This window comes from Achroia grisella, unplaced genomic scaffold, assembly GCF_030625045.1.
Source record: "Achroia grisella isolate CSIRO2021 unplaced genomic scaffold, CSIRO_AGI_Agris_v1 utg782, whole genome shotgun sequence".
In the NCBI taxonomy this organism is placed as follows: Eukaryota; Metazoa; Arthropoda; class Insecta; order Lepidoptera; family Pyralidae; genus Achroia; species Achroia grisella.
The window spans coordinates 671,132-685,583 of NW_026713022.1; the positions used below are offsets into that span (position 1 = coordinate 671,132).

At 30.7% G+C, this 14,452-nt stretch overlaps 1 protein-coding gene across 1 annotated transcript; it reads right to left on the reverse strand.

Moving 5' to 3' along the window:
• Window positions 1-6,661: 6,661 nt before the first annotated feature.
• On the reverse strand, window positions 6,662-10,528 carry LOC131851314 (uncharacterized). The gene is made up of 3 exons (XM_059201801.1): window positions 10,519-10,528; window positions 8,262-8,543; window positions 6,662-6,885 (listed from the first exon to the last, which is right to left on the reverse strand). The coding sequence occupies exons 1-3, from the start codon at window positions 10,526-10,528 to the stop codon at window positions 6,662-6,664; spliced, it is 516 nt and encodes a 171-aa protein (XP_059057784.1).
• Between the last annotated feature and the right edge of the window lie 3,924 nt (window positions 10,529-14,452).

A 14,452-nucleotide genomic window follows, 5' to 3' on the forward strand; every position in this document is an offset into this window, starting at 1 on the left:
AAAAATTACATCTAATCGCGAAATCAAGGAAAAAGGCCAATTTTATTATAGTAGTTATAATTAGACACTTTTGTTAGAAATGTATATATATAATTTATTATTATATTTATATTTATATACTATTTTATCGATTTCTTAATTCTTAAGCAATAATAATAGTTATGTTCAAGTAAATTCAAAATGCGGTTGAAACGCTCGACGTTTCAACCGCATTTTTGTGGCTATTTTATGGGCGCAGCGTTTGGCGCGAATACCCTACGCTGTCTATTTATTGCGTTTACTACAAGGCGTATCAAAGATCATTGTGAAATAGACTGTACATTGTTTAGTGATTCGTGGTAATAATAATTGTTTTTATTAATTATTCCTGTTCATACGAGTAATTATCATAATTATAATTACTGCATAATAATTCCGGTTATCTTTGTAGATAAACGACAATATATAATCAATATAATCAAACAATCATAAAAAAAATATGACATAGAGTATTCTAATGAAGTGGAGCTTCTGTCATTAACAGAAGTATATTCATACAAATTCAAATTACATCATTGGTGAAATAAAATAACATAATAAATTCTTGGAGTACTTTAATAAATATGTTTTTAATTAATATAATTTTATCATCGTATTTTTTTTTTTTTTTTTCATAGATATATATATAGCCAATACCTAAATTAAAATGTTTACATATACCTACAGTAATAAAGCAACTAACATTATCTGTTTGCAGCTTTCTTGATTAAACTACTGCTTCAGTACGTGTATCTAGTAATGATAATTTTCACAAATATATATTCATAAAGTTATATTAATGTTATAAATGCAAAAGTCTCTTTGTATGTTTGTTTGTTACCTATTCACCATTAAACGGCGGAACGGATCTTAATGCAATTTAATATAAAGATAGAATGTATAACCAATATAATGGAATTGCGGAATATAATAGATGCAAGTTTGTGCAAACGAACAAAGGGGACAAAAACGTGTTTTTTATAACATTCAAAGCCAAATATGAGAAGGTATATTATCATGTCCAGTCTGTAGTATTATTCTAATTATTCTATGGTACAGTTGACTCAAGATTTGGATTACGAAAGACTATCGTCGCCACTGTCTTGGGAACGAATATTTTTGTTACAGCAAGCATTTAATTCTTATATCATGGTTATTTTATTTGTTTCTAATAGAAAAATGTTTATATTCTAAATAGATAAATGTTTTTTTTCGGACTACTCTTATGCTGTTGGCTGTAGCTGGCCTGTACAGCTTGTTAGAATTCGTATTTAAATAACGTTTCTAATTATTTAATATTTGTATAAGGTAAAGCGATGGTTAGCACACCGCTTTATTCTAAATGAGACGTCGCGCCGCACCGTCTAAATGAGATATGGTAGTGAAGTTACAGGGCACAGAGGAATGACACCTGAGACTCCATTAGTAATTAATTTCTATTGATTGTACCCTATCTCTTAATATAGGTGACGTCAGTAACTAGATAAACCATCAGTTCAAATCCTATTCCAAATATATATCTATCCTAAATTGTCTTTAGATCTAAAATCATTATTTAAATAATTGCATTATTTGTGACAATAAAACAAAACAAAAACATTCTGTGTCATACTCAAATTAAATCATCACGCATTATCATAATTTTAAATTGATTGTCAGTGAAGTTTGGTAAAATCTGATTCGTCTAACATGACATACGACAGAATATGTGATAAGTAAAGGAATTAAGAGACTGTGGCGGTCACGCATTGTCAAGTTCATGTAATAAGATGTTGTACATCTTAGTTAGTACCTACCTATCTTGTGTAGGTATGTGTCAACAAGATATATTAACAATATGAGATGAGTTAAGTCCTTAACTTTTTGCTGATATGCTTACGCAAGTTTATCAGGTTTGTGCAAAGAAATAAATCAAATATCGTTATATGGTAAAAGCGACTTCTGACTTTTTTACAAACTACTATGCTCCCGTGGTGTTGTTTGTTCCAATTTGACGGTCTGTTTTATTTTTACAATTGTCATCCTCATATCGGGAACTTCCTACATTGTGCTGAATTCGTGTTCAAATATTTAGATCGAAATAGTTCAGAGATAAAAATAAATTATAGGTACCTGCCTACTCTGCTCTTCAGCGTTTGTTAATTTCATTTACAATATATTAATACATACATGCCTAGCGTTAGCACTTGCATATAGTTTGTTCTTCTTTATTGGATAGAACATGAATGGTACAGTATAAAAAGACGGATTTTTGAGATGATCGAAAAAAAAATAAGTACATCTCAACGTAACATCGTCTAGTAACATAGGTACATTTTAGTAGAGACTACAATGTGTATATATGTATAGTCTTCGTGGTGTATATCATTCAAAAGATTTTATGTATGTATTGTGTAGCATTTTGAAGAACGATGTAAGAACAATTCTGAATCAATCAAGTGCAGAGGTATTACACCTTTCGATCCTCTGTTCCATCACGACGACCCGGGCCAAGGTTGGAACCGATGCAACCAGGCTGAAGTCGTATTTGTCAGGCAGGATATAATTTAACTCCACACCATACGTTTTTTCATGGCATCCTCTGCACTTATCCCTTTTACTACAGGCATCAGCATTACAATAGTTCATAAAAACATTTAATCTTCTGAAATAGAGCAACGGAAAAGAGGCACAGTAGCAATATTTTTTGTAATGTTAAATAAAATGTAATAAGATAATTACTGAATAAAAATAATAACATGTTATATAAACAAAATAAACAATAACAAAACATGTAAACTTTACATAAGTTTACATGTTTTGTTATTGATTATTGCTAATAATACGCGTGAATAAATTAGAAGCGCCTTCTGAAATAACAATAGCAAACTTTAAGATAACGTGGTTTTTGATATTTTGTATTTAGCATTCTATATTCTATACACTTTGTATGCGAACAATTCTGTTTTGAAATTGCAAGTTAGTACGACTTTATTCTCACTAAAATACTGGTACAAATATAGATATAATACATACGAAATATTCTGACTTACAGGCCATTTAATTAGAAGAAAAATATATATTGAAGCAACCAAGTGTTTTGAAACAAAAAATGCTAAGTATGTACACAGAGTTAGTCATACCAGAATAGTAAGACAACACTAGTGATACTTCATGAAACTGAAGAATTTATGTCGACACCCTGAAATGTTCGGAAAATATTTTGGATTCCTCTTACTAAATATACATGATCAATAGATTTATATGCAATGCTCAAAATAATAAGATGTCGGCAATTATTTTTACGGTAAATTGTTCAGTTTAAAGAATACTGAAACGAGACTATTAGCCATTTATGGACCCACATAGGGTTATCAAACTCATTCCTTTTCTTAATACCTGTAGACATAAATGATCATTTATGGTAGGTATATTAATGAATAAAGACTATTTATAATTTAATAACGACTTAATTGTTGTGTGTAAATAAAAAAAAAATCCTTTTGTTCCAGTTTATCATTGGTTCTAGTTTACATAACATATATATTCTAGTTTATATAAAATATGTAGTGGACTTATGGATTTCAAATTGTTTCTTAATTGTAACAGTTTATTTTATTTCAAATGTAATATTTCGAATATTGTGACACATATCACGTTAGTAAATGACTGCTATATTAGGTTATAACAGGATGAATATTAGTTTAAGTCATATATTTTGTACTAGTTCATGAATTCTTAGGTACATGATACTTACTGTAGCATCAATACAAACAACTTTGATTATAAAAAGTATTTATTCGGACAAGTCAATGTACATTACATTGATTATTATTATTAACTTAATCTTTAGATTCTATCCATATTTCGAGAAATGGTTATAGTGACTTAATTATAATATAATAATAGTCAATAGTCAGAGATATAGCCTCACGTATCTTTTGTGGGTGCCTCAGTTTCATATATTTCAATCGCTAGGCACCTTGCTTTGTAAGCTGTGTTTCAGTTGTAGGTTCAATTATTAAAATTTTTAAACGAATTTCTATTAACTAGTGTTGTATAATTGTTTTTTTTAATTACATGAAGAATATGTAATTAAAAAAAACAAAACCTTTTTTAATGCAGTTGCCTCACGGTATTTTCTTAAATAGCATAAATGTTTTTTAGTATATTTTATATTTTCTTACTACTTTTATTAGCACACAAATAATACTCTATACATAATAATAGTTTACTGTAAAATTTACCACTAAATACTCTGGAATTAAAGCACAAGATTTTAAATAATATAGTATTAGATAATTTAACGAGATTAAAAAATCACACAGACAGTGATTTAATTGTAGTATATCTGCATTATTGCGAAATTATCAGATTATACACTGCTGTTGATATATTATTATATTATCAATGCATACCACATATTATCAATACATATTAAGATATCTAGAAAAGTAATCTATCGGAATAAAAAATATAGGTTTGCTGCATTATTTTCTGTTTAATGATAATATGAAATTACACCGACCATGCATTCGCCTACCCGAACTCTTTTTTTAAGAAATTATAAATAAGGGCTCGGTCTACGGACGGACGAATTTCAACGATAGTCTTTACTACTCGAAACTAAATGAGGCATGAGGAATGCCGTTGATTTGTCCATGCTAAATATTGCTGTAACATTTGAATTCAGAACTTTGTTAAGCTGTATAAACCTTTTTTTTTGTTGTGGATGACAATCGAATGGTGCACCCTGCGCTAATGGCATACGCTGGAGCACCAGTGGAGGATGATAAGATGAGAGAATGAGGTCAGGTCAGTTAGCCCATCGTGACAAAATTCACTAGGAATTGAACACGATGGTTTCCAGGGGGAACCGCGTGGAGGTCGACCTGACATGGACCTACATTGCTAGCAATGGGCAACAATCCCCTTCCCCCCTGTATAAACTATATACAATGAGAGCATAGTAGCCTAATGCTACTACGCTCGCTCGACTCCAGAAAATAAAGTTGCGTAATGGGGATTAGTGGCCCTATTATAAATAATTTACCTCTTCGGATCGACTTCCACGTGGTTACTCCTGGAAACTTTCATGATTATTACTTATGAATTGACCATAATGATTCCTGTCCTATCATCCTTCACTGGTGCTTCGACAGAGTATACCGTTAACCAGGCGAGAAATCCATTCTGTATTCTGTCATTAGCACATAAAACATTTTGTCAATATCTATTTTGCTAATCCTCATCAACTGGTATGTAGATAACATATATATTCTTATGACTACATCTGTCCAGGGAATTACCTATTAGTATATTTATTTACCTTTGTCAAATGTTGTTAATGACACACATTGCTTCAGTGAATAACAATTTCTATATATTTTATAGTTATTTCTGTGTACCAATTTGATAATAAACAATAAGGTATCTTATTAGGCAGAAATAAATATTTAATATTTATTTACATAGTTGCGAAAGTTAAAGAAAAAAGAAATGTTAAAGCAAAAAAGTACAACACTTATGTAAACATAAACCTGCTTTATGCAATTTATGTAAAATAATATTCCTTTCACACTGAAGTTTTTAGACCTTATCGTAATAAAGAATACACTTGCCTAGAGAATCATATAACTTTCTAGGGAGCATCATCAACAGTGGATGACGACAGGTTGGAATTACGATGCTGACCTTAAAAAAGTGACTAATTCAGATTTCTACCTAGCAAACAAGCCTCAAAGAAATAAAATGATGCAATCATAGGATTAATGCTTATCAAAAACGATTAGAAATTTCCAAGAAATGTCTATTCACGCAGCTGTGTAATTTCTTGATTGTTTTTTACAATCTCGACGTTAATTTACTTTCTAATATTTCAATTTTTCTGAGTTCAACATAAACAGTATTCTCTAGGGGAAGACCACACAAGACATTTTATATATACATGTGATGATTTTCAATAATTCTTAATAATCACATTCAGTCAGTCTACTCTGCATCCGAATTTCGATTTTATGACATTAGTTTTGCTCAACTTTTAACTCTTGAATTACATACTGGCAACATATTAATTTCACATTTTGTGAAAGAACTAACAGAAATTGTTATAAATTTCTTTAGTTTATTTTTGATTACATTTTAAAAGAGCAGTAAAACTGTATTGTATTGAAATACATATTGTGATTTGGCTCCAAAATAGACTTGTAGATCCATTTTTCTGTTTTAAAGTAACGTGATTAAAAATACTAGTAGTAGGTACCTTACTTTTAAAAATAAGGGTTTTACTTTTCATCAGATCAATACCCAAGTAAGATATAAGTTTAAGTTGTAAAAAAATTTATGAAATTTATAGGAACATTATTTTATTCTCCTTTTTAATTTTGTAACTCTTAATTTTACTAAAGCTATTTAAGTATTTTGGTTAATAAGATAATAAGTAGATACTCATTATCATATATCTACGAATAAAACAACAAATGTTACAAATCTATAATTTTTCTTCAAAGTATTTGTAGAAATTAATGAAACATTTGATTATAGTGGTAATGTATGAGTATCCATATCCATAGTATATTTATTATACACTTGTAATTTATCAAGCCTTTCTAATACCAGTAGCAAACGTGTCTGACTTTATAATGCAGTGTTTATAATAAAATCACTAAATCAATTTGTTTAAAGAAAACGGAGTAAATACTAAGACGAAAAATGCCATCAAAAAATCGGAGAGTGAGCAGGATATACTTGCATTACACCTGTCTCCTTCACATTCCTGACAGCTTACTAATTTGACAATATCTGAAAGTTGATTGTGAGCTCTCCTTATTTCGGTACAAGAACTGCGCTCGGATGCACATCCTCTTATGTACCAGGGTTTCTTCGTGTCTGTAAGAATATTGTAGAATAATATGGGTAATAAAATTATAGTACACAACCAATACAAATACGCGATTGTAGCTTTGTTCTGAGCAATCTACTATAGACTTATTAACATCGGTACCTACGGTACGGTATAACTTCACTTGAATATAGAAACATTCAACTGTAAGAAAAGCTTACGATAATTCTTTGGTAAAAACCGTACCAATTCAATCAATTAATCCGTTTCTGAGATTAGCGCACACAAATAGTGTATCAATTCGGTAGAACCGATGACACTTTGGGAGACCCAGCTTATGTAAGACGATTACACACGCCAGTCTTTATGGAAAGATATTGACCAAGCACTACTTACATATAGCCGGATCGTCGTATATTCCCCTGGAAGAGCCGGGGATCGATCCTTTGTTGCGTATTGCTCTTCGGGTTTCCACTTCGGATCTGCTGTCCACTTCAAGTTTCACAACTTCAGGAATGATAATGGTTCAACAGTTCTTTGGCTTAAATTTGAATTTTATAACACTTAGCTACGTTGCAACCGCCGTTCGCATCGAATCGAGAGACAAGATTTCTGATCACGAAAATTGTCACGTGATCAGTTGATTGCTATTACGATTGGCTATAGTACGACCAGTCAAGAAACTGGTCAGTGATTGGTCATTTCAATTCACTTAGACTGCGTGTGTGAAACGTATATATAAATTAATAAAAATAATGACGAAACAAATACTATACAAAAATTCTAACAATAATTGTGGGTACTATTACGTTCTCATATCGCTCCTAATCGTGGATAGATGGCGATGAAGGCGAGAATGTAGCTGACATTCTTATTATATGTATTGGGTATATATTTGATTATATACGATGACCTAGGCGGTCTACCGGTTTAGTACACCGCTTTTCTTTTGATGGTCGGGGGTTTGAGTCCTCGCACGATTCAAATATTATTATTAATTCTTGAGTTTGTTTCGGTCTGGGTATTTTCTATTTATATTATATATAATATATATATATATACATATATATGCTAGACAACTAATACATACTTAGATATTGTTTGGTAATATAATTAGATATATATATCATATCAGTTGTCTAGTATCTATAACCTAAGCTCTGCTTAGCTTAGGACTTGATAGCGCTGTGTGAAGTGTACAAGGTTATTATTATCTATTAACATACATACTAAATAAGAATGAACAAATTTTGATGTTTTTCAACTATGAATACAATAAGTATTCATACATTTCAGCGCACTAATTACATACAATAAACATTTGATTCGACTCTATTTTTGTTAATAAATTTCAACTGATTCCCTTTCTTATCGACATAGTCTCCTCCTTTACATTAGTCATTCATATCGGTATTATACTTACGTTTATATTTCTCAACATATACAACACACTTATTTCGTTTGGTGTAATCATTACTATATGGGCATTGTTTTGTTGTCGTGTTCAGATGTATAACTGGGCAGTCGGTACAGGCATAGCATTCTACTGGTGTTAAGTATGGAACTGGTCTTATTCCAGCCATGTATTGGTTCGTTCCGGTATTTGCTTGTGCTAAAACCAAAGATCTGTCCTCGGCATCTTTGTCAGTTCGCTCTAAATTCACGTTATCTTGATTTGCATCCTTTGTCAGTAAAATACCACCGTCTGTTGTGAAAGTGATTTTTAAAAGGGTTACATAAAGTAACATACAGAAAGTAAATATATAGTAGACGTGACATGTATCAGCGGTTCCGAGCATTTTCTTATTTTTGTAAGTTTACATTAAATAGTAGAAAGAAGACATAAAATAGATACAAATTTAGTAATATTGATATATTTTATTATAAAGTCTAAATAAGTGCGGTCACAATTGATACAAAAACTATTCCCAAAACGCTGGTACCAATACCTCGCATAATGTTTTAATATACCTCAAAATATCTTTATAAACAAAAATTACATATCACGTTGTTTGTTCGCGATGGACTCCTAAACTGCTGAACCGATTGCAAATTTGATTTCCACATTGTAAGCAGTGTGATCAAACTTGATACTGATACTGACTGCAATATTATTTTATTCAAGAACATTAACCACAACAACGCGTGGCCGGTTCTGCTTGTATATATAAATACATATTTAATTAAGTATATATGTAAATGTAATATTAACTCATTTGAGCCATTCTGATCGTAGAGGCGCGACCACAATAGTAACTAATCAGATCATAATAACAAGTTCCCTCATTTAAAATATAGTATACACTTTATTATCTACCTGAAGATTCGACACGACATATCAAACAAAAGGTAAAATAATTGAAAATGACAAGTGTGAACATTTTTTCTTATAAACTAAATGACGACTGAGAGTATAGGTAGTAGCAATAATTTATATTTGCATGTTATCGCAATCAACAGATTCAGCATGCTTGAGTGACCCTAAAAGTATGCAATCACTCGTGCGAATCGCAACGGAGTTACGGTAAAACACAAAGTCAGATATCAGATATCAGTCACTACATCAATATTACTATATATCATAGATAAAAGAATATGTGCTCCTAGACATGTAGCATTTACACTAGCTGTTATCCGCGTAATTTGTATGTTTTTTTGAGATGAGAACTGTCAATTCTGATTCAATTTATCTTACTGTTAAATTTTATTAAAAAATAGATAAATATAATTTCGCATTTAAAATGTTATTATGGGTAGTAATAGACAATGAATAGAATTTGTATATAGTTTTGTTAATATAATATATTGTTTCGCATATTTTTTAATCCTTTCGTCTATTATGACAGTAACGTACGTAAAGAAATAGGCATATTGACGGCTAATTTTACTACTTTATAGTTGCAGGAAAATTTCATTGTATTAAGTTTTATTATATGACAGTTAGATAGTGGATAAGATAATAGACAAAGGTATTTCTAATTTATTGGTAATAAAGTAAATACCAGCTAGCTGTTGGACATAATTTGTGACGTACTATTTACATAGAGATTCGGATGTGACAAAATTAATATGTTAAATAATTTTTTCAATAAGTATTTTTTACTTAATATTATTCAGTTACTTAATTTGTTTGTAATGTATAGATATAAAAAAAATTCATCTCATTTCGTAGATAAAGCAAATGTAATGCTGCCGTTACTGCTCATTTTATTTTCGAAAAGAAAGAAAATCACAATAATAATGCGAATTCGTGCGAAACAGGGCCTGTGATCACTTTTGCTTTAATAATGTACTAATTTTAACTTTTAATAATTTTTATTTTTAATGTTCCTTTCACTGAAGCAATGTGATAAAACAATTGACAGTCAAATTAATGAACCATTATTTCCGAGCCTGCAGTAGTTTCAGCGTCTTTTTTTTAAATATATGTCAGTAGATTTGCTGCTACTCTATGACGATAAAAATATTTCTTACTTGTAATTGATAAAACCGATTAAGAATGAATGACAAAACATGAGTACATAGTTATATCAAACTATGGCAAGATTTGAATTGTAAATAAAATCGAAGTTGAAACCAAAGACTACTACTATTGTTTTAGTACTAAGTAGCATTCATTCATGTATTAGTTGCTTTTGTTTATGGACGTGTAATGTCCCTTAATTAATTGTGTCAATTACCTTCTGACATGATAACGTGTTATCATCACTTGATTAGCAAATGGCACCTACTTTCCTAGAACATGTTTCAATTAAAAATAATAGGTATGTAGAATAAATATACACTTTCACACTAACACAGATATGAGAATATTAAATACTACTACTAAACCATTTATTGATAAAAAAATACGAATACGTATCTCGTACTCAACGACTATAAGAAGAAGTTACAATAGACGTTGTACAAAGTCAGAGGTAACCTATACTTTATATAAAGTAGTCTATGTGGGTATTTCTGTATTAGATATTTCTGCTGCCACTCAATTTGCTTTGAAGGTTGTATTAAGGTTAAGTTACCCTAACTTACTGGTTGACGGCTTCTGTGATCTAGGGGTTGATTACACCGCTTAACTTCCGATGGTCGCGGATGCAATTCCTCTCGAAACAATGTTTTGTGTGGGACTTTATGGCGTTGTGTGAATTGTCATGGGTTATTATTATTAATTTTATTAGCATAAGGGGAATCATGAGCGTCACATCTATGACATCTATGTAGGTACATAGGCGATCTCTTGTTATCAGTTAGACCGTCAGCAATTTTGCAATTGTATTGTTTATAATACAAAAGGTTTTAATTTACTCTATATTGATGCAATTTTTTTATTCTCTGTGCGGAAAGATTACAATATTACATTACGAAAGCCTAGATTTAGAAATTCCTTCAATTATAAATTGGGACATTGTAAATGCAAATCAGTATTGATGTAGATACTTACACTATTTTCATACTTTGTTTTAAGTTCAGTGGAGATTACTGTAGATAGCTATTATAGTTTTATCTTAAGTAGTTTAAGACCTATTCAGTAATTGTAAGTTGATTGCAAATACCGTTGATAGATCTAATTAAATTATATTACTTTGAGTATTATGTACCTATACAAATCGAATAATTGCAGCTATGGGTGTAATATTCGTACTTAACAAATGTATCAATTTTTTTTGTAATTTACTTTAAAATGAATCCTAGCATTTATATTTATATGGCTCGAGAGCCAGCAAAATTTGGTTAATCATTTCCTATCGGCTAAAGACTTAAATGGTAATTATTGTTGTTCACTAGAGTACATAATGCTAATAATAATCTAGTATTTTCATTCTTTTAGAAGTTTTTGGCTGAGAGTAATTTGGTCATCTGGTCATCACAAAATCTGTTTCTGGCTTGAGGACTATTATTCCATCTGTCTATACATTTCTTTTATTCATATGATAAGATAGGGAGTAAATAACGAGATGACTGCGAAGAGGGATGAATGAAAGAGATAAATATATTACGCCGTCCCCAAATAAATAGGATACAGAAGAAGCAGATGGTTAATATTATATATATATACATATATATGAACACTTCAATTGTAGATAAGGCTAATACGCATGGACAAGTTTATTATTTTGAATTGAATATGGGTTTTAGGGTTATCATGATTAAAATGATAAACCAGATTAATTTTGGGAAGTTAACTATTGAATTGTCAGGGCCGATGAATTATCAAGTAAAACATTACTTAATACAATAAATTATCTCAGATTCAATTCTGCCAATAAATAAATATTAAATTATGTTATTAGTGCAGTAGATCGCAACAAGTATTTATTATAGTTATTTTTAAACCTTCGTGTTTAATATAAATTATTTGTATTCTTAAGTCATGATGTGTTGAGACCCGGTTAATAATATAATAAAGAATTTATAAATTTATAACATAATACTATTAGTTTGCAACTTGTAAATCATAAAATACTAATTATTAAATAATGCCTTACAACATTTACAACACACATAACTCAAATTAGTATAAGATATAAAATCTGAATATATATACTAGTGGTCCGTCCCGGCTTCGTACGGGTTTTTTTTATCTGATCTTCTAGCAAACCTCTACCTTGACAAGCGGCTTCGTAAGTTTTTTATCAACTGTTTTTAAATCCTGAAACGATGTTGGGCTACGTACATGATGAAGTAGTATCCAGAGATAAAAACGTTCTGACTGGGAAGGATGAATACTGTATATTCTTCCCAATGCCACATCCTTTTTTATGCCGGGGTGTCCAACTACGTCTTGCCCACGTTTCCTTCTAGAAAATATATTGTTAGCATTGAGTAGTATTGTAGCAAATCCGTTATTACTGCATAGGTCAAAAATGCCGTGAGTGTCGTTTTTGGTGGATTTTCTACTGTTTTCCGCTGGGAAGTCTACTCGTTGTCCGTTGCCTAAGTGTACTACAGTAGAGTGTCTGTCATGGATAGGAAACTCTAACAATCTCCACACTGTTCAGATGTATTGATATATCGGCCTTTTAAATAATTTTCAATTTCGTCATGAGCATTTCTGACACAGAAAATTGCTTGATCCGATGAATGGAATATACACCTACGACTTGAAAAATTCAAAAAGTAATCTGCAGGTATTGAAACAATTTTGAATACAAAATAATTTATTTGAATAAGGATTAATAAATAGGTATGAATAACATGTATAACGGGACAGCGTTATTTTTTCTATTTCTATAACTTATTAAATTCGTAATATCTACTGAATAGAGTAGCGGATTTGAACAATTTAAAAGTAATGTACACAAATTGAAACAGTTTTGAAAACAATATGATTTATCTAGATAAGGATTTAAACAGAAGTATGAATAACATGGTGTAAGTTTGGTCGGTATTTCTACCAACTTTTAAAATGTAAAAAGTGGTTATTGTGATATGACGATAATAGTTAGACATACAGGCTCACGAAGTTTTTTATAATTATCGATATGTTCTTCAATATTGTAGATTTTATTCTATCAGCAATAGTTTCCGCAGCGCACGCGACGAAAGATATTTTATGCCATTTTTTTACACCTTGAGTTTCGTTACTAAAGTTTTAGTAAGGATTCCTAACATTTTCTAGCAATAAATATACTCCTATCCTATATTACTCAGGATGAATGTAGCTTTCTAATGGTGAAAGAATTTTTAGAATCTGGAAAGTAGTTTTTGAGTTTATTCATTACAAACATACATACATTCACACAAAAATACTAATCTTTCCTCTTTATAGTATTAGTATAGATATATACATTCGATTTTAAATACATATATATGCTCTATTCAAATTTGCCAAAATGTGCCAATGCCAGTTCATTGGCACTTATTGAAGACTAGGATAGATATGTTCTTTAAGTCATTATGTACATATGTATCTACGCATGCTTGATGTGGACTCTCACTTTGGGGTTATACATAAAATCTAGGTCGCAGTGGAATTCAAAATATGTAGGTACATCAAATCGAGTAAAACTGAGGTAGGTAATTGTTGTAGGATACCAGATAATTAAGTTAAAATGGTTATGGACCGTATACGTATGTCGCCGTAACGATTGTAGATGGAACGAGTGTGTTCTGGAGTGGAGTGGACAATAAGAAGTGGAAGTAGATCACAGCCAAATGGTCCGCTTATGCAATAATTACAATAGACAAGCTATGGCACCAACACCTGACCACGAGCCGTGCCGCCTGGAAACGACCTGCCGAAGAAGACGAAGAAGATACTTTTGATGATTAACTATCTTCCTACTACCCTCGTATATGGTTAGTTCATGTCTAATACTTAAGCTTTAACACAGTTTTATATTTGTATGAACTGAATTTTAAAAAACTGTCAACGTGAATTAGATTAAAAAATCAAATTAGTTCTCGGAAAGAATTACGTCATATCTGTAGATAAACCCATATCCAAATGACACTTGAGGATGATCTGCAAAATGCCTAAGTTTACATCCTTTCTGAAATAGTATTCAAGATAACACATAATAAAGATTTAAGATATTTTATATTATATGTTATTCATGCAGTATTTCCTTGCCTATAATTAGTTTTATGTTTTTCCCATTAATATTATCTATACTT